General features: G+C 45.9%; 1 protein-coding gene across 4 annotated transcripts in view; it reads right to left on the reverse strand.

The window, feature by feature from the left end:
• Positions 1-21,031, reverse strand: part of plb1 (phospholipase B1) — a 64,113-nt gene that overhangs the window by 19,353 nt on the left and 23,729 nt on the right. For all 4 annotated transcript variants that reach the window (XM_063008066.1, XM_063008065.1, XM_063008064.1 and 1 more), the window contains 16 exons: positions 20,714-20,748; positions 20,574-20,625; positions 19,930-19,981; positions 17,135-17,191; positions 16,987-17,052; positions 12,827-12,891; positions 12,620-12,701; positions 12,437-12,544; positions 10,114-10,170; positions 9,813-9,860; positions 8,482-8,559; positions 8,319-8,379; positions 8,173-8,231; positions 2,573-2,646; positions 2,415-2,458; positions 505-613 (listed from right to left, as the gene is read on the reverse strand). In XM_063008066.1, the coding sequence (XP_062864136.1) occupies positions 505-613; positions 2,415-2,458; positions 2,573-2,646; positions 8,173-8,231; positions 8,319-8,379; positions 8,482-8,559; positions 9,813-9,860; positions 10,114-10,170; positions 12,437-12,544; positions 12,620-12,701; positions 12,827-12,891; positions 16,987-17,052; positions 17,135-17,191; positions 19,930-19,981; positions 20,574-20,625; positions 20,714-20,748 (1,047 nt within the window). The remainder of the gene's footprint in view (positions 1-504; positions 614-2,414; positions 2,459-2,572; positions 2,647-8,172; positions 8,232-8,318; positions 8,380-8,481; positions 8,560-9,812; positions 9,861-10,113; positions 10,171-12,436; positions 12,545-12,619; positions 12,702-12,826; positions 12,892-16,986; positions 17,053-17,134; positions 17,192-19,929; positions 19,982-20,573; positions 20,626-20,713; positions 20,749-21,031) is intronic.

Genomic DNA, 21,031 nt, shown 5'->3' on the forward strand with positions numbered 1-21,031 from the left:
ACCACAGCACAACACCACAAAATCACAGCACAACACCACAGAATCACAGCACAACAACACAGTCCCACAACAGAACATTAGAGCACCATAGAATCACAGAAGATGTACTTTATTTGTGATATATACATATACAGGTGTGCAGTACAATGGAATTCTATCTTTGCATATCCCAGCTTGTTTTGGAAGCTGGGGTCAGAGCGCAGGCTCAGCCATCGTACGGCGCCCCTGGAGCAGACAGGGTTAAGCACAACACCATAGCACAACTCCAGAGCGCCAGAGAGTGTGCCGCCAGAGCTGAAATGTTGTTGAACATTTTGAGGTGTTTATGGTGGATTATTCTCAGCAGAGCGTGGTTAGTTATATAATAATTAACAGCATGCTCCCTTTGGACTTATTTCCAGTACAGAAAGTGGTCACATGAAGGCACAATTAGCACGGCATGCTTTTATGTTTACACCTTTTACCCTCACTGTTCGATTGAACATCTTGTGTTCAGGTACTGACTTGCTCTCACTTCCAGCTACGGCCTGGTTGAGAAACGCCTGCTTCGTATTTGCTTTTCCAGTCCCGGTTGAATATCCAGTGAGTGAAGGGTTAAACTCCCTCAGGATATCTGCAGAACACATAACATAAACCAGAGCGATTATAAACAAATATAAGTTTATAACCTGATCTCAAACCTACATGTGTGATTCACGTGTACAGTCATATCTGGAAAGTAAAACAGATTTTTAGAGGGAAGAAGAATCAGTGCTGATGTGTTTAGTCCTGTAATAATGTGGCTCTAATCATTCATGACCAACAAAAATCTAGCTGACTGATGACTCAGTTGAATCTCTGGTTCTGATTGGCTGGTGCATTATTATGTTGATGTTTATTACTTTAACTCATGGTAAAAGTGCAATTTAACGAATGGTTCTACAGCCCCAAATCAGAAAAAGTTGGGACAGTATGGAAAATGCAAATAATAAAAACACAGAGTTTCTTACATTGACTTTGACTTTTATTTGATGTCAGACAGGATGAACCTGAGATATTTCATCTTTTATCTGCTCAACTTCATTTCATTTATTAATAATACATGCAACACGTTCCAAAAAAAGTTGGGACGGTAAAGCATTTACCACTTTGTAACGTTGCCGTTCCTTTTCACCACTTAAAAGAGATTTTGGAACAGAGGAGACGGAGTGATTTAGTGTTTCTGCTTTGTTTTGTCTCGTTCTTCCTGCAAACACGTCTTAAGATGTGCAGCAGTACGGGCTCACACCCCCATACCATGACAGACCCTCTGGCTCTTGGAGTTGTTCCTGATAACAGTCTGGATGGTACTTTTCATCTTTGGTCTGGATCACATGGCGTCAATTTTTTTCAAAAAAGACCTGATTTATCTGATTCATCTGACCACAATACACGTTTCCACTGTGTGATGGTCCATCCTAGATCCCTCAGAGCCCAGAGAAGTCGACGCTGCTTCTGGACATGGTTAACATAAGGCTTCTTTTTTGCACAGTAAAGTGTTAAGTATGATTAGTGCAGTAACTCTGTATTGTAGAGCTGATAAAGGTTTGATAAACTAATCCCTCACCCATGTGGTTATATCAGCTAGTGTTGAGTGGAGGTTCTTGATGCGGCGCCGTCTGAGGGATGGAAGATCACGAGCGTTCAGGTTAAGCTCGCACCCTCGACCTTTACACACTGAAATTCCTCCTGATTCCTTGAACGATTTAATGATATTCTGCACTGTAGAGGGAGAACATGCAAATCCCTTCCAATCTTTCTTTGAGGTTCATTGTTTTTAAACATTTCAATCATTTTCTCACACATTTGTGGACAAACTGGATCCTCTGATCATCTTTACTCATCAGAGACTCTCAGCCTTTCCTGGATGCTGCTTTTGTACCAAACCATTATCACAATCACCTGTTCACATCACATCATTATTAGCCCTAAACTGCCCCCGTCCCAACTTTTTTTGGAACGTGTTGCAGGACTGAAATGCAGGAATGGATGTTTATTAATAAATGAAATGAAGTTGAGCAGATAAAAGATGAAATATCTCAGCTTCATCCTGTCTGACATCAAATAAAAGTCAAAGTCAGTGTAAGAAACTCTGTGATTTGGGGTTGTAAATTACAGATGTATCAAAAATTATTATGAAGCACTTGACTATTCCAATAAAAAACATTGATATTACTTTGATGAGTTTTAAAGATATGAGGCTCTGTAAACGTTGTTTTTTAAATCAAATGTGTTTATGGCAGGTACGCAGGTGCAAAGTCACAATTAGCATGTTACATAATTTTGCTCATACTGGTTTAGAAACATCGTATAGTAATAAATCAACGGCAGAGAGATTAGATCAGTGTGTTCAGTATGATCTGCACCAGAACAGTATAGAGTGATGATTTACTCACTCGCTAAGGTGGTTACAGATGAGAGACTGCCGTCACCTCCAACACTACAGGGAAAATAATAAAACGTGTTAAAATAAAGCTACAGACACGCAGAAAATCAACCTTCAGTGTTAACCAGCTTTTATTTGCTATTTATCTGTGTGTGGCGTGAGCCGTACCTCCAGGACAGACCTCGATACTCAGTCAGGACCCCCAGGAGGTTGTTCTGACTTGCACCCACTCCGTTTCCTGCCTGTTTATTGCGCATAAAGTCACAATCGGGGTTAGTTTCAGCTGATCGATCATTATGTGTGATATGTGTAATTCAACCATAATTCAAACCATTTAGAGGAAAAATTATCAAGAAAACTGGACCAATGACTTAACCGTGCCACCCCTAAATCAGACAAAGCTGGGACAGCATGACACACCCCCATACCATGACAGACCCTGGCACTGACACGCCCCCATACCATGACAGACCCTGGTACTGACACACCCCCATACCATGACAGACCCTGGTACTGACACACCCCCATACCATGACACACCCTGGCACTGACACACCCCTATACCATGATACACCCTGGCACTGACACGCCCCCATACCATGACAGACCCTGGTACTGACACGCCCCCATACCATGACAGACCCTGGCACTGACACACCCCCATACCATGACAGACCCTGGTACTGACACACCCCCATACCATGACAAACCCTGGCACTGACACACCCCCATACCATGACAGACCCTGGCACTGACACACCCCCATACCATGACAGACCCTGGCACTGACACGCCCCCATACCATGACAGACCCTGGTACTGACACGCCCCCATACCATGACAGACCCTGGCACTGACACGCCCCCATACCATGACAGACCCTGGTACTGACACGCCCCCATACCATGACAGACCCTGGTACTGACACGCCCCCATACCATGACAGACCCTGGTACTGACACACCCCCATACCATGACACACCCTGGCACTGACACGCCCCCATACCATGACAGACCCTGGCACTGACACGCCCCCATACCATGACAGACCCTGGTACTGACACGCCCCCATACCATGACACACCCTGGTACTGACACACCCCCATACCATGACACACCCTGGCACTGACACACCCCCATACCATGACACACCCTGGTACTGACACGCCCCCATACCACGACACACCCTGGCACTGACACACCCCCATACCATGACAGACCCTGGTACTGACACACCCCCATACCATGACAGACCCTGGCACTGACACACCCCCATACCATGACAGACCCTGGCACTGACACGCCCCCATACCATGATACACCCTGGTACTGACACGCCCCCATACCATGACAGACCCTGGTACTGACACACCCCCATACCATGACAGACCCTGGCACTGACACACCCCCATACCATGACAGACCCTGGCACTGACACGCCCCCATACCATGATACACCCTGGCACTGACACACCCCTATACCATGATACACCCTGGTACTGACACGCCCCCATACCATGACAGACCCTGGCACTGACACGCCCCCATACCATGACAGACCCTGGCACTGACACGCCCCCATACCATGACAGACCCTGGTACTGACACGCCCCCATACCATGACAGACCCTGGCACTGACACGCCCCCATACCATGACAGACCCTGGTACTGACACGCCCCCATACCATGACAGACCCTGGTACTGACACGCCCCCATACCATGACAGACCCTGGCACTGACACACCCCCATACCATGACAGACCCTGGTACTGACACACCCCCATACCATGACAGACCCTGGCACTGACACGCCCCCATACCATGACAGACCCTGGTACTGACACGCCCCCATACCATGACAGACCCTGGCACTGACACGCCCCCATACCATGACAGACCCTGGTACTGACACGCCCCAATACCATGACAGACCCTGGCACTGACACGCCCCCATACCATGACAGACCCTGGTACTGACACACCCCATACCATGACAGACCCTGGCACTGACACACCCCCATACCATGACAGACCCTGGTACTGACACACCCCCATACCATGACAGACCCTGGCACTGACACGCCTCCATACCATGACACACCCTGGTACTGACACACCCCCATACCATGACAGACCCTGGTACTGACACGCCCCCATACCATGACAGACCCTGGTACTGACACACCCCCATACCATGACACACCCTGGCACTGACACGCCCCCATACCATGACAGACCCTGGCACTGACACGCCCCCATACCATGACAGACCCTGGTACTGACCCGCCCCCATACCATGACACACCCTGGTACTGACACACCCCCATACCATGACACACCCTGGCACTGACACACCCCCATACCATGACACACCCTGGTACTGACACGCCCCCATACCACGACACACCCTGGTACTGACACACCCCCATACCACGACACACCCTGGCACTGACACACCCCCATACCATGACACACCCTGGTACTGACACACCCCCATACCATGACACACCCTGGTACTGACACACCCCCATACCATGACAGACCCTGGTACTGACACACCCCCATACCATGACACACCCTGGTACTGACACACCCCCATACCATGACAGACCCTGGCACTGACACGCCCCCATACCATGACAGACCCTGGTACTGACACGCCCCCATACCATGACAGACCCTGGCACTGACACGCCCCCATACCATGACAGACCCTGGTACTGACACGCCCCCATACCATGACAGACCCTGGTACTGACACACCCCCATACCATGACAGACCCTGGTACTGACACACCCCCATACCATGACAGACCCTGGTACTGACACGCCCCCATACCATGACAGACCCTGGTACTGACACACCCCCATACCATGACAGACCCTGGCACTGACACGCCCCCATACCATGACAGACCCTGGCACTGACACGCCCCCATACCATGACAGACCCTGGTACTGACACGCCCCCATACCATGACACACCCTGGTACTGACACACCCCCATACCATGACACACCCTGGCACTGACACACCCCCATACCATGACACACCCTGGTACTGACACGCCCCCATACCACGACACACCCTGGCACTGACACACCCCCATACCATGACAGACCCTGGTACTGACACACCCCCATACCATGACAGACCCTGGCACTGACACACCCCCATACCATGACAGACCCTGGCACTGACACGCCCCCATACCATGATACACCCTGGTACTGACACGCCCCCATACCATGACAGACCCTGGTACTGACACACCCCCATACCATGACAGACCCTGGCACTGACACACCCCCATACCATGACAGACCCTGGCACTGACACGCCCCCATACCATGATACACCCTGGCACTGACACACCCCTATACCATGATACACCCTGGTACTGACACGCCCCCATACCATGACAGACCCTGGCACTGACACGCCCCCATACCATGACAGACCCTGGCACTGACACGCCCCCATACCATGACAGACCCTGGTACTGACACGCCCCCATACCATGACAGACCCTGGCACTGACACGCCCCCATACCATGACAGACCCTGGTACTGACACGCCCCCATACCATGACAGACCCTGGTACTGACACGCCCCCATACCATGACAGACCCTGGCACTGACACACCCCCATACCATGACAGACCCTGGTACTGACACACCCCCATACCATGACAGACCCTGGCACTGACACGCCCCCATACCATGACAGACCCTGGTACTGACACACCCCCATACCATGACAGACCCTGGTACTGACACACCCCCATACCATGACAGACCCTGGCACTGACACGCCTCCATACCATGACACACCCTGGTACTGACACACCCCCATACCATGACAGACCCTGGCACTGACACACCCCCATACCATGACAGACCCTGGTACTGACACACCCCCATACCATGACAGACCCTGGTACTGACACACCCCCATACCATGACAGACCCTGGCACTGACACGCCTCCATACCATGACACACCCTGGTACTGACACACCCCCATACCATGACAGACCCTGGTACTGACACGCCCCCATACCATGACAGACCCTGGTACTGACACACCCCCATACCATGACACACCCTGGCACTGACACGCCCCCATACCATGACAGACCCTGGCACTGACACGCCCCCATACCATGACAGACCCTGGTACTGACCCGCCCCCATACCATGACACACCCTGGTACTGACACACCCCCATACCATGACACACCCTGGCACTGACACACCCCCATACCATGACACACCCTGGTACTGACACGCCCCCATACCACGACACACCCTGGTACTGACACACCCCCATACCATGACACACCCTGGCACTGACACACCCCCATACCATGACACACCCTGGTACTGACACACCCCCATACCATGACACACCCTGGTACTGACACACCCCCATACCATGACAGACCCTGGTACTGACACACCCCCATACCATGACACACCCTGGTACTGACACACCCCCATACCATGACACACCCTGGTACTGACACGCCCCCATACCATGACACACCCTGGCACTGACACACCCCCATACCATGACACACCCTGGTACTGACACACCCCCATACCATGACAGACCCTGGTACTGACACACCCCCATACCATGACACACCCTGGTACTGACACACCCCCATACCATGACACACCCTGGTACTGACACACCCCCATACCATGACACACCCTGGTACTGACACACCCCCATACCATGACACACCCTGGCACTGACACACCCCCATACCATGACAGACCCTGGTACTGACACACCCCCATACCATGACACACCCTGGCACTGACACACCCCCATACCATGACAGACCCTGGTACTGACACACCCCCATACCATGACACACCCTGGCACTGACACACCCCCATACCATGACAGACCCTGGTACTGACACACCCCCATACCATGACACACCCTGGCACTGACACACCCCCATACCATGACAGACCCTGGTACTGACACGCCCCCATACCATGACAGACCCTGGTACTGACACACCCCCATACCATGACACACCCTGGTACTGACACGCCCCCATACCATGACAGACCCTGGTACTGACACACCCCCATACCATGACAGACCCTGGCACTGACACACCCCCATACCATGACAGACCCTGGTACTGACACACCCCATACCATGACAGACCCTGGCACTGACACACCCCCATACCATGACAGACCCTGGTACTGACACACCCCCATACCATGACAGACCCTGGCACTGACACACCCCCATACCATGACACACCCTGGTACTGACACACCCCCATACCATGACAGACCCTGGTACTGACACACCCCCATACCATGATACACCCTGGTACTGACACACCCCCATACCATGACAGACCCTGGTACTGACACGCCCCCATACCATGACAGACCCTGGTACTGACACACCCCCATACCATGACAGACCCTGGTACTGACACACCCCCATACCATGACAGACCCTGGTACTGACACACCCCCATACCATGACAGATGAAGTTGAGCAGACAAAACATGAAATATCTCGGGTTCAAACTGTCTGCAATCAAATAAAAGTCAAAGTAAATGTAAGGAACTCTGCATTTTTTGTGTATTTGCATTTTCCATACTGCCCCAACTTTTTCTGATTTGGGGTTGTGCATCACTGGTCCATTTTTCTTTTCTAATAAGTCATTTTTTGCAGTTCTGAGTGTTGGTAAAACACCTGACTGATGAATTCCTACTCACTGTAATGGAGTCTCCTAAAGCCGCCACCACTTTGACATCAGCCGGTCGGAGGGCATGGACTACACATCATGAAGAATAAATGATGAGTAACTACGTTTCCCATGATGAGCAGAAATAAAGGGAACCTTTAAATGAGTGTGTTTTACCTGAGGTGGGAGCCGAAGGAGACGGGCTCGTTTCGTTACACAGGAAACTAGTACCCGTCATCTGAGACATTACAAACACAAACGAGAAGCTCGTTACACCAGTGTGCACATTTACACAGAGATTAATTAAGAACGAGGTACTGACGGAGAGATAGAGACTCACGGGACTGAGCTGAGATTCTGCTTCATTATTCTGTGGATTAAGGAATGATTTGCACTGCGTGTACAGATACGGCTTCTCCTACAGAACAAATCAACACATTTTAATTCCAAAAGCAAATAAAACCATGATACAATAAACAAACTACTTCAGAATCGAATTAATAGCCAGTTGTTCTTTTTTTCTATCTTATTTATGCATTTTATTGTAGTCAATCGCAGTCGAGGTGGGTATATTGCTGCTCACGCCTCTTAGCAGAACCCTTTTTCACCCATGCAAATCTGCTAATCAGGGTCCGTACACAGTGTTTAAAGACCCCACCCACATAGTCCGGTCATCCCGCCCTAGCAGAGACGTGTCTGCTGCAGGCACTGTCGATTATGCCCGCTAGATGGCCACCTGGGCACCCAGTTGTTATTTCGGTGGTTAAGGTACTTCAATGGTCAGGACCCCCACAGAGCAGGTATTATTTAGGTGGTGGATGATTCTCAGCACTGCAGTGAAACTGACATGGTGGTGGTGTGTTAGTGTGTGTTGTGCTGGTATGAGTGGATCAGACACAGCAGCGCTGCTGGAGTTTTTAAACACCGTGTCCACTCACTGTCCACTCTATTAGACACTCCTACCTAGTCGGTCCACCTTGTAGATGTAAAGTCAGAGACGATCGCTCATCTATTGCTGCTGTTTGAGTCGGTCATCTTCTAGACCTTCATCAGTGGTCACAGGACGCTGCCCACGGGGCGCTGCCCACGGGGCGCTGTTGGCTGGATGTTTATGGTTGGTGGACTATTCTCAGTCCAGCAGTGACAGTGAGGTGTTTAAAAACTCCAGCAGCGCTGCTGTGTCTGATCCACTCATACCAGCACAACACACACTAACACACCACCACCATGTCAGTGTCACTGCAGTGCTGAGAATCATCCACCACCTAAATAATACCTGCTCTGTGGGGGTCCTGACCATTGAAGAACAGCATGAAAGGGGGTAACAAAGCATGTAGAGAAACAGATGGACTACAGTCAGTAATTGTAGAACTACAAAGTGCTTCTATATGGTAAGTGGAGCTGATAAAATAAACAGTGAGTTTCCTGGTGTAACATGACCTGCTGTGACTGACCAGGACAACGCGGTTATGAAAATAAAATAAATTCATAACTGTAAAGCACTGATTCCTAAATGATATCTATATTGCTGTATCAGGAGGTGACAGATAAAAATCTCCTCATAATGGATCATAAAGCATCTCTCGTGTAAGTAAGTAATAAAAAGATCAAGAAAATGATGGAAATAAAAATGTTAGTCGGTATGAAGTTCATAAACGTCAGGTTGTTCACCTCTGATGGGCAGGGAACAGGAGCGGCGCTCGTCTCCTCCGACTGTAGCTGGAAGAGAAGCACAGGATGAACGTGATTGGTTAGACGTGACTCTGTGATGAGTCTGGTACCGTGGATCGATGCTTTAAACTATAAAGATTAGATTTCAATCGTAACGACTAGATTATCGACACAGATAGCATCGAGTGCAATCAGATTAATCGCAATGAGATGAGATCTAAAGATGTGTACTAATCTAATCTAATGTGTATAAACCAGACAATCATTAACACTCAGACTGTCTGAACTGCACAGCACGCACCAATTTCATCCACAACTGCAGGATCGTCTGCGGGTCAGAAGCGGTGGCGCCTTCCTCCTGCAGAAACAAAAGTGTTGATCTGGTGTCATCATGTCAGCATTTATTTAAAAAGTAGTAAAGGATGAATGTTTATTATACAACCCCAAATCAGAACAATTTGTGACAGTATGGAAAATGCATTTACTTTGACTTTTATTTGATGTCAGACAGGATGAAGCTGAGATATTTCATCTTTTATCTGCTCAACTTCATTTCATTTATTAATAAACATCCATTCCTGCATTTCAGGCCTGCAACACATTCCAAAAAAAGTTGGGACGGGGCAATTTAGGGCTAATAATGAGGTGAGAAAACTAAATAATGATGTGATTTTAAACAGGTGATTGTGATCATGGTTTGGTACAAAAGCAGCATCCAGGAAAGGCTGAGAGTCTCTGATGAGTAAAGATGATCAGAGGATCCAGTTTGTCCACAAATGTGTGAGAAAATGATTGAAATGTTTAAAAACAATGAACCTCAAAGAAAGATTGGAAGGGATTTGCATGTTCTCCCTCTACAGTGCAGAATATCATTAAATCATTCAAGGAATCAGGAGGAATATCAGTGCGTGAAGGCCAAAGGCTCAATGGGACATAATAAAAGCTGAAACACTAAATCACTCGGTCTCCTCGGTGCCAAAACGTCTTTTAAGTGGTGAAAAGGAATAGCGACGTTATAAAGTGGTAAATGCTTTACCGTCCCAACTTTTTTTGGAATGTGTTGCAGGCCTGAAATGCAGGAATGGATGTTTATTAATAAATGAAATGACGTTGAGCAGATAAAAGATGAAATATCTCAGGTTCATCCTGTCTGACATCAAATAAAAGTCCAAGTACAGGTAAGAAATTGTATTATTTGCATTTTTCATACTGTCCCAACTTTTTCTGATTTGGGGTTGTAAATAGCTCTTTCAGCAGAAGAATGGACACTAATTTGATAATTTAATGAGTAAAATGCTGTCAGCTAGTCTTGGATACTGAGTTTTTAATTGTTTACAAGCTTTACAAGCTCAACAGAATCAAAGTGTCTTAAAGCTTGTGCACAATTTCCATATAAAATGCAATTTAATCAAAATAACACATTTCCAAAAGTGTTGGGACAGCATGTCAAACACTAATAAAAGAAGAACTTAAGACAAAGATACATTTCCTTTCATGTGTATTAAATAAAATTCTTACAAAATCAACCAATCATTTGATGTTTACTGTATAAAATAATAAAACTGGGCGCTCAGGTGGCGCAGCGGAATATTCTGCTAGCACACCAGCACTGAGATTCTGAACTCCTCGGTTGGAAACTCGGCATTGCCACCGGTCGGCTGGTCGCCATCTAGCGGGCATAATTGTCCGGACTATGTGGGTGGGGTCTTCAAACGCTGTGTAAGGACCCTGATTAGCAGAAAGAGAGGCGCCTGTGCAGAAAGCATGGGCGAAAAGAAGGGCTCCTCGAATGCAATCAGGGATCCCCCAGCACTGAAAGACAGATTGACTACTTGACTTGGGTACTGAAGACACCAACTGATCCAGTTTTTAAAATTTACATTTACATTTTTAGCAGACGCCTTTATCCAAAGTGACTTACAGTACAGTTACAGTATACAGTCTGAGCAATTGAAGGTTAAGGGCCTTGCTCAAGGGTCCAACAGCAGCAGCCTGGTAGTAGTGGGGCTTGAACCAGCGACATTCTGATTACTAGTCCAGAACCCTAACCACTAGGCTATTGCTTGCCTTGTCGATTCTGCTTCTCTATGCAGGTCTTTAGTCACCCAGTTGTTCATAACAGGAGCCAAATCATCTACAATCATCAACAAGAAAGCTTTCAAATGTCCTTCAGACTTAATAGTGCAAATTATCAGTTTATTTATGGATGTCGCTGATGTACGAGTACCTATGTGCATAGTGCAGTCCTCACTTTCATTGAACTTTCAGGTCAAGGCCATTCAGTAGTTGCTTTCAGCCCTGCTACTGAGGAGCTTAGCTGTTCCTGGGTGTTCCTGATCTACCCGAGTGTTATCTTATCTCTATACGTTTGCAATATTTCTGGTCTGACTTTTTCTTCAACCTTTCTTGGAATTAGAATTGTGATAGAAGAGCGATATGACACAATGCAAACACAGTATGTCACAATTGATCGGATCTGGTAAGTAATTCACCTAAACGCTCGCTCTGCACTCCTACAGGTAATGCAGACTTATGCGTAAGTGGGAATCATTTGACTCACTTGACTTATTTCACACTGGAATCACTGATTCAAACAAAAGAATCAACGTTCGTATTCGACTCACTGGATCATCCGAGGAATCGAAGTGTGTTGGAGTGGACTGCAGCACAACCGTGAAGTCTTCTCGATCATTCCAGCAGTGATGCCTCTGCAGCAGGGCACCCAGAGACTCCTGCACACATGAATGTGTTCACATAACGCTAGGAAACAGGTTCTACCAGGTTCTCATAAATTCTGTTTGAATTACCAGCAGGGCGGCTGTAAATGCAGCTCTGTACCAGGTCCGAACCCTTGAACTGACCGCATCCTCGTACTGACATTCACATCGTCTGTGAGCACATGCACACCCCAACAAACACACACACACACACACACACACACACACAATATGTCTGATTAGTCCTATCATGGAACACATTCATTTATATCAATAAATAGATAGATAGAAACTCACCTGCTGTTTGAATCAGAATCAGTTCGGCCGCCCCAAACCACAACATGAACCAGAACCCGATCCAACTGGACACAGAAGATATTGTAAAGAATGTATTTAATGTCAGTCTTGGATTTCTGCAGCTGGTATTTTCCTGTCAGTGAATGATCAAAAGCTTCATTCATTCATTGTCTGTTTTGCCACCTCTTTATACCAGTCACAGTTGCAGTGGGTCCGATTCACTGGGTAAAAGATAGGAAACACCCCAGACAGGTTATAAGTCCATCACAAGGCAAAAACTTGTGGCAATTTTAGTGTCTCCAATCAGCCTGACTGCATGTCTTTGGACTTGTTGAAGAAAGGACCGGGACTCCACCAGGACCTTCTTGCTGTGAGCTGACCGTGCTACCCACCAGAGACAGGGACTCGAGTCAGAGTCGCACGTAAGTCGCACACACAGCGACTTCAGACTCGACTCAGACTCGCAAATAAATGACTCGTAAACAACAAGAGTCGCTAGCGTCAGCATGTGTTAACATTAGTTACGTGTAACAATTATAGTATATATATAATTAATATTATTATAAATATTCTGCTCTCTAATAATAATAACGCTCCGGCCGTCTGAACCCACAACACACGCAATGTATAAATGTTACAGCCAGCCGGTGTAGTGATGAAGCGTCGCTCCCTACTCTCTACACAGTCTGAAGTTCACTTCATCTGAACATTCTCGTTACCTTTGGATCAGAATCTCACTTAAAATGGTGGAGTACCCTACGTAGTGCACTTCACAGGAACAGCCGGGGTGAATGGAACGCTCCTACAGAATCGGTGCTGATGGTTGAAGGAGCGCTTTCTGAACCAATCAGAGCTTCTGATTGTAATTGTTAGTAAGAAATGCTGTTATTTGCATTTATTCAGTTTGCGTCACACAGATGACGCGGTAATGAAACGCTCGATCGGCTTTCTAACCACTTCCTGTTTTACTTCACCACCGGGAAAAGTTTGGAGGTTTTTAATTATAAGCACATTTACAAAATAACGGATTCTGTTCCTAATGGGACGCACGCTTATAAATGTAATAGCATCTGGAAGAACAGAAGCTAAGGTAAGCAGCGGTTATGATTGTTTTTGCTGTGTTTGGGATTTTGGCCGCTGTGCCGTGATTTATCGAGCGCTTTTGTTCTGTAATGAAAACAAAACGTATCAGTTGAAGCTTTTAACTGGAACCTTCTTGTTACAGAAATTACATTCATTTACACGATGAGGAGGAAAGTAAAGGCACGAAGTAAAACGGCTAAATACACTCGCTAATCTGTTGTTGTTTATATCTGAACTTACAGATTATTTCTTTATTTCTACGCTACATTTATAATATATGTTTTGTGTAGATTATATTGACTCGTGACTTGACTCTGACTCTAGCCTAAAGACTCGTGACTTGATTCGGACATCTCTGCTACCCACTACACAACTGTGCCACCATGAACGAAGCTTTGAAGCAGAGCCAGCCCTGACCAATGTGGAACCCTAGGCAGGATTCTTGCTGGTGTCCCTTGCATCATTCAACATTATTACTATATTATACTATATTAATACTACATTCTTTGCCCTGCTTTTGTTGTTCCTGTGCACTTACTCTCGCTCAGAAAACAGCATGCAGTAGAATGAATTTTGGGAGTCAATTAGGAGTCAATTGGGGAGTCATTTTGGGAGTCAAACTAAGTGGTGATTCGAGTCTTGACTGGAGGATGCCAAACACAAACCACCATCGACTACATTCGTGCACTATTAATGTTTACACAATATGATAAATTAGTTTGATTTTAACTTATTTATGTATTACAGACTATCGTTGAATTAATGTCGGCTAAATGGTGAAATTTTGACTTCGACCTTCGTTCTTTGACATCTGTCCAACGTTAAGCCAAACACAGACTGACGTTGTTCTGACAACGAAATGAATTAAATTAAATTAAAATACGATGTTAGACAGTGATGACGTTCGCAAACGTTCTATTTCTATCTGGGTAGCTGTTTATTAAATTAGCAAACATTAGCTAGCAAGTTAGCTAGGAACTTTGCTCCGAGCATCTGACGGTAACTGTTACTATAGAACAGATACAATTATTCATTCATCACATTCTGAGATAAGATAAGACTTTATTGTCATTGTAGTTATACAACTTAATGTTGTTTGGTACATTACTTCTGTCTTTTTACAGTCTTTCGTTCTCTGTTTATTCTCTCCCCTGGGTACCTAAAGGCTCTACGTTTACCGTTAATCACAAACTGTCACTCATTCCTGTAAACTAAGGCAGGTAGATCTAACTAGAGCATGGGGGGACGATGATTTGCCAGGGGGGTGCTGGACGGGCGGCTCACTCATGACAGGAAAAAATGTCAGGACATATACACTGATCAGCCATAACATTAAAACCACCTCCTTGTTTCTACACTCACTGTCCATTTTATCAGCTCCACTTACCATATAGAAGCACTTTGTAGTTCTACAATTACTGACTGTAGTCCATTTGTTTTTCTACATGCTTTGTTACCCCATTTCACCCTGTTCCTCAATGGTCAGGACCCCCACAGAGCAGGTATTATTTAGGTGGTGGATGATTCTCAGCACTGCAGTGACACTGACATGGTGGGTGGTGTTACACAGACACAGCAGCGCTGCTGGAGTCTTTAAACACCGTGTCCACTCACTGTCCACTCTATTAGACACTCCTACCTAGTCGGTCCACCTTGTAGATGTAAAGTCAGAGACGATCGCTCATCTATTGCTGCTGTTTGAGTCGGTCATCTTCTAGACCTTCATCAGTGGTCACAGGACGCTGCCCACGGGGCGCTGTCGGCTGGATGTTTTTGGTTGGTGGACTATTCTCAGTCCAGCAGTGACAGTGAGGTGTTTAAAAACTCCAGCAGCGCTGCTGTGTCTGATCCACTCATACCAGCACAACACACACTAACACACCACCACCATGTCAGTGTCACTGCAGTGCTGAGAATCATCCACCACCTAAATAATACCTGCTCTGTGGTGGTCCTGTGGGGGTCCTGACCATTGAAGAACAGGGTGATAGGGGGTTAAAAAAAGGCATGTAGAGAAACAGATGGACTACAGTCAGTAATTGTAGAACTACAAAGTGCTCCTATATGGTAAGTGGAGCTGATAAAACAGAAACAAGGAGGTGGTTTTAATGTTATGGCTGATCGGTTTATGTTGTTCTGAGTTGTTTTGTAATATTTAGAAATAATAGTATAAATAGCAGTTGTAAAAATAGTGAAAGTTTTATATAAGAATAATTTTTATTCCCTCAGTTGGATGGATGGACAGCGTCCCTAGTATACGCCTATACCATCTATGCCACCTATGCCACGGGACTGCTCTGCTTCAGTGAAATCTAATTAAAGTTGTTTATTGTGGGTTTTGTGGAAAATCTGCTGGCAAACATGCATTCAGCAACACAGACAGTTACTTTAGCGGTGTAGAAAGTTAATAATAATGTCATTTATCCTTATAGCACAATCTCCTAATTGCCTGTTAGTGATTATGACTGCCCTGTTATGGACTGGTGACCAGTCCGGGGTGTTTTCTATCTTTTGCCCAATAAATTGGACCCACTGCAACCCTGACCAGGATAAAGCAGTGGTAAAACAGACAATGAGGGCAATCTTATACTAAATGGAACCCCCAAAACAAGGAGGAATCACCAAAAACACATCTGCCATAAATTAGAAGCTGCTAGGACATATGTGACACTGTCCACAGTTGAGTGAGCTTTACATGCTCAATGCAAGAACTTTCAGTCCAGCTTTAAGATGTGGGTTTTTGGTCTGTCGGTGTAAGCCCACGATGACGTGAAGCTTGCTTGACTGTGGACAGTGTCTCCTCTGTTTTGGTGTTTGATAGAACAGCTCCATGTGACGACACCGGCTTCACTTTTGAAGATCTGTAAAGAGCTGTGTGGACTTTTGCTTTGTAATGCACGGGGCTTCGTCAAACGCCTGTAGTCAAACTAGCCCTGATTATATGGACACAGATCATCTAAGGGTCTATATGTATATTTTGAACCAACCAGAGAGTCCATAAAGGGTGTTTTAATACAGAAAACTGAGTTCTGATCATTTGATCACAGAAAAAGGACAAATAATGAAGTGTGGGGTACCTTCTCATGTAGTTTGTCCAGTGCCGTCTTTACTCTGTGTACAGTTGAGTTGACTGTTAAAGCCATCTAGAGGAAAAAAGGAACCAGCAATGCTGTAAATGTAATGCTGTTTTATATGAACGTATTTTCTGGACGGAATTAATCTGACCTGATCTGTGCAGCGGCACAACTCATCCACCGGCACGAAAAGAAGGATCAGCTTCCACTGAGTGGAGAAAAAATGCACTATTATTATTATTATTATTATTATTGTTAATGTGTTAAACACTGTTATGCATGTGTCAGTGTTTTCCCTGCTCATCTGATTCAGCATATCAACCCTTTAAACCAGTGGTTCTTAAACTTTCAGTGGAATTGTTATCCATACAAAACCTCAACTTCTTATTGAACAAAACGAAATGATGTGAGAATTCAACTCTACAGTGGAATTACAAGTGACATGCATCAAGTATAAAACTTAAACCTGACGACTGTCTCATTTAGCTGAACATTTGCCCTCAAAATCTATATTATGCCAGCAGTGCTCAAATATGCGCCCCCCTGCAAAAGCTCTACGCCCCCAGGTGCACTCTAAAATTTCTGAACCTCTGCCTTTAAAGGTACAGTGTATCACAAAAGTGAGTACACCCCTCACATTTCTGCAAATATTTCATTATATCTTTTCATGGGACAACACTATAGACATGAAACTTGGATATAACTTAGAGTAGTCAGTGTACAGCTTGTATAGCAGTGTAGATTTACTGTCTTCTGAAAATAACTCAACACACAGCCATTAATGTCTAAATAGCTGCAACATAAGTGAGTACACCCCACAGTGAACATGTCCAAATTGTGCCCAAAGTGTCAATATTTTGTGTGACCACCATTATTATCCAGCACTGCCTTAACCTTCCTGGGCATGGAATTCACCAGAGCTGCACAGGTTGCTACTGGAATCCTCTTCCACTCCTCCATGATGACATCACGGAGCTGGTGGATGTTAGACACCTTGAACTCCTCCACCTTCCACTTGAGGATGCGCCACAGGTGCTCAATTGGGTTTAGTCCATCACCTTTACCTCCGGCTTCCTCAGCAAGGCAGTTGTCATCTTGGAGGTTGTGTTTGGGGTCGTTATCCTGTTGGAAAACTGCCATGAGTTTTCGAAGGGAGGGGATCATGCTCTGTTTCAGAATGTCACAGTACATGTTGGAATTCATGTTTCCCTCAATGAACTGCAGCTCCCCAGTGCCAGCAACACTCATGCAGCCCAGGACCATGATGCTACCACCACCATGCTTGACTGTAGGCAAGATACAGTTGTCTTGGTACTTCTCACCAGGGCGCCGCCACACATGCTGGACACCATCTGAGCCAAACAAGTTTATCTTGGTCTCGTCAGACCACAGGGCATTCCAGTAATCCATGTTCTTGGACTGCTTGTCTTCAGCAAACTGTTTGCGGGCTTTCTTGTGCGTCAGCTTCCTTCTGGGATGACGACCATGCAGACCGAGTTGATGTAGTGTGCGGCGTATGGTCTGAGCACTGACAGGCTGACCTCCCACGTCTTCAACCTCTGCAGCAATGCTGGCAGCACTCATGTGTCTATTTTTTAAAGCCAACCTCTGGATATGACGCCGAACACGTGGACTCAACTTCTTTGGTCGACCCTGGCGAAGCCTGTTCCGAGTGGAACCTGTCCTGGAAAACCGCTGTATGACCTTGGCCATCATGCTGTAGCTCAGTTTCAGGGTGTTAGCAATCTTCTTATAGCCCAGGCCATCTTTGTGGAGAGCAACAATTCTATTTCTCACATCCTCAGAGAGTTCTTTGCCATGAGGTGCCATGTTGAATATCCAGTGGCCAGTATGAGAGAATTGTACCCAAAACACCAAATTTAACAGCCCTGCTCTCCATTTACACCTGGGACCTTGACACATGACATCAGGGAGGGACAACGACACATTTGGGCACAATTTGGACATGTTCACTGTGGGGTGTACTCACTTATGTTGCCAGCTATTTAGACATTAATGGCTGTGTGTTGAGTTATTTTCAGAAGACAGTAAATCTACACTGCTATACAAGCTGTACACTGACTACTCTAAGTTATATCCAAGTTTCATGTCTATAGTGTTGTCCCATGAAAAGATATAATGAAATATTTGCAGAAATGTGAGGGGTGTACTCACTTTTGTGATACACTGTACCTGCAAAAAAACCTAATCCCCAATATCTACTAAAGTCAGATTCCACAGTGAGGTGAACCTTGGATTCACCTGATCAGCGTATCGGCATGCACTTCTATAATCCAAACATTTCTTTACCATCGCACCATCAGGCTCTAAAAGAACCCAGGCATGATGGCCAACAATAAGTACAAAGCAGGAATCCCCACAAATCCATTTCAGGATTTGTTTTATGGGCTCGTATTGCACAGATGATCTTATTGCAAATGCAAAAAAGTTTAATAAAATCTAGTTGTTTCAGGCACCCAGGTGGAACAGTGGTCTAACACACTAGCACCCACTGCTGAGTGTTGAAACCTGACCTGGCTGGGCATCCACACAAACACAATTGGCTGTGTTTGAGAGAGGAAAGGTCAGACAGTGTGTCTTCCTGCTGCCACTGCAATATACAATCTCCAGGACTGACCTGGGACCTTGTGCAATTGTCAGTGGAGCTTATGGAGCACATGGAGCTTGTGGAGCACATGGAGCTTAGCGTGGCTCTCTGTATGTGATACAGCTCTGTGTGGGAACCCAGCAATAGCAGGTGATAAGAAGTGGTGGCAGATTGGACACGTGTTTCTTCTTAAACAGATTGTGGATTGTGCAAGCACCAGTGATTCACAATTGGTAATTGGATATGACTAAATTGCGGGATAAACAGGGGGAAATTCAGATAATCCAATAAGAGCTTAAACTGAGTGAAGACAGCATACATAATCATCCATATTCTACCTGATTATTGTTGAGGGCGACAGCAAGGTTCTCAGCTTCTTCCAACAGATCCCTGCAATCACACAAACATTCATTCAATCATTCATTCATTTTCTTTAACCACTTTATTCTGATCAGGATGGTGGTGGGTCAGGTGTCTCCTGGACACAGTGTGTGCTAGGTGGGAATGCACCCAGAACAGGGCACCAATGCAATTAATGGAAACACGCTAATATAGTCATTCACTTTCATACATATGAGGATGATTTAAAGCAGCCAAACGTTCTTTTGCACATTTTGGGACCTGTGGGGTACCAGAGTTTTTGGAGGACACCCTACAGAAGAACCATCTTACTGTGGTACCAAATCACCAGGCACCAAACATAAGAATACAAACAAAAACATATTTATTAGTGAACATTGAGCATGCACACTAAATGTCCAAAGATATCTGGACACCAGATTTAAAACTTATTAGACGGATTCATTCCAAAATTGTGGGCATTATTATGGAGTAACCCCCTCTTCAGATCTTCACAGTTATGATAGCGTGTACTCTTCTGGGTTTGTCCACACAATTGTACACAATTGCACCTAAATTTAATAATTAGCATGGACGTCTACATACTTTTGGCCACATAGTGTATGTACAGTGTGTACAGTACCTCGGTTCTGGTAGCACCATGCTCACATCTGGATTAAAGCCGGACAGAATCGCTGTGGAAGACGAGTGAGAAAGAATGTTGGATGCGAATCCAGAACAACGGATGTTAATAATCTGAGAGTTAGCAGCCTGAGATCTTACCCAGAAGTCCATTTAGGATCCTGACATCAGCAGATCTAACAAATACAGAAAATATAAAGAAAGTCAGTTGTGTTTTCATTAGTGCTGCTATATTTTTATTTATACTGTGGGCCTGGAAAATACTTTCTGACTTCTAATTGGTTGGAATGTTCGGACTGCATGTCTTTGGACTTGTGGGAGGAGACTGGAGCACTCGAAGAAAACCCACGTGGATGCAGGGAGAACATGCAAACTCCACAAAGAATCAAACCCAGATCCTGCTTGTTGTGAGACGACAGCGCTACCTGCTGCGCCACCGTGCCACCCTAAATCCACCTT

Source organism: Trichomycterus rosablanca, chromosome 13 (assembly GCF_030014385.1).
Source record: "Trichomycterus rosablanca isolate fTriRos1 chromosome 13, fTriRos1.hap1, whole genome shotgun sequence".
Taxonomy (NCBI): Eukaryota; Metazoa; Chordata; class Actinopteri; order Siluriformes; family Trichomycteridae; genus Trichomycterus; species Trichomycterus rosablanca.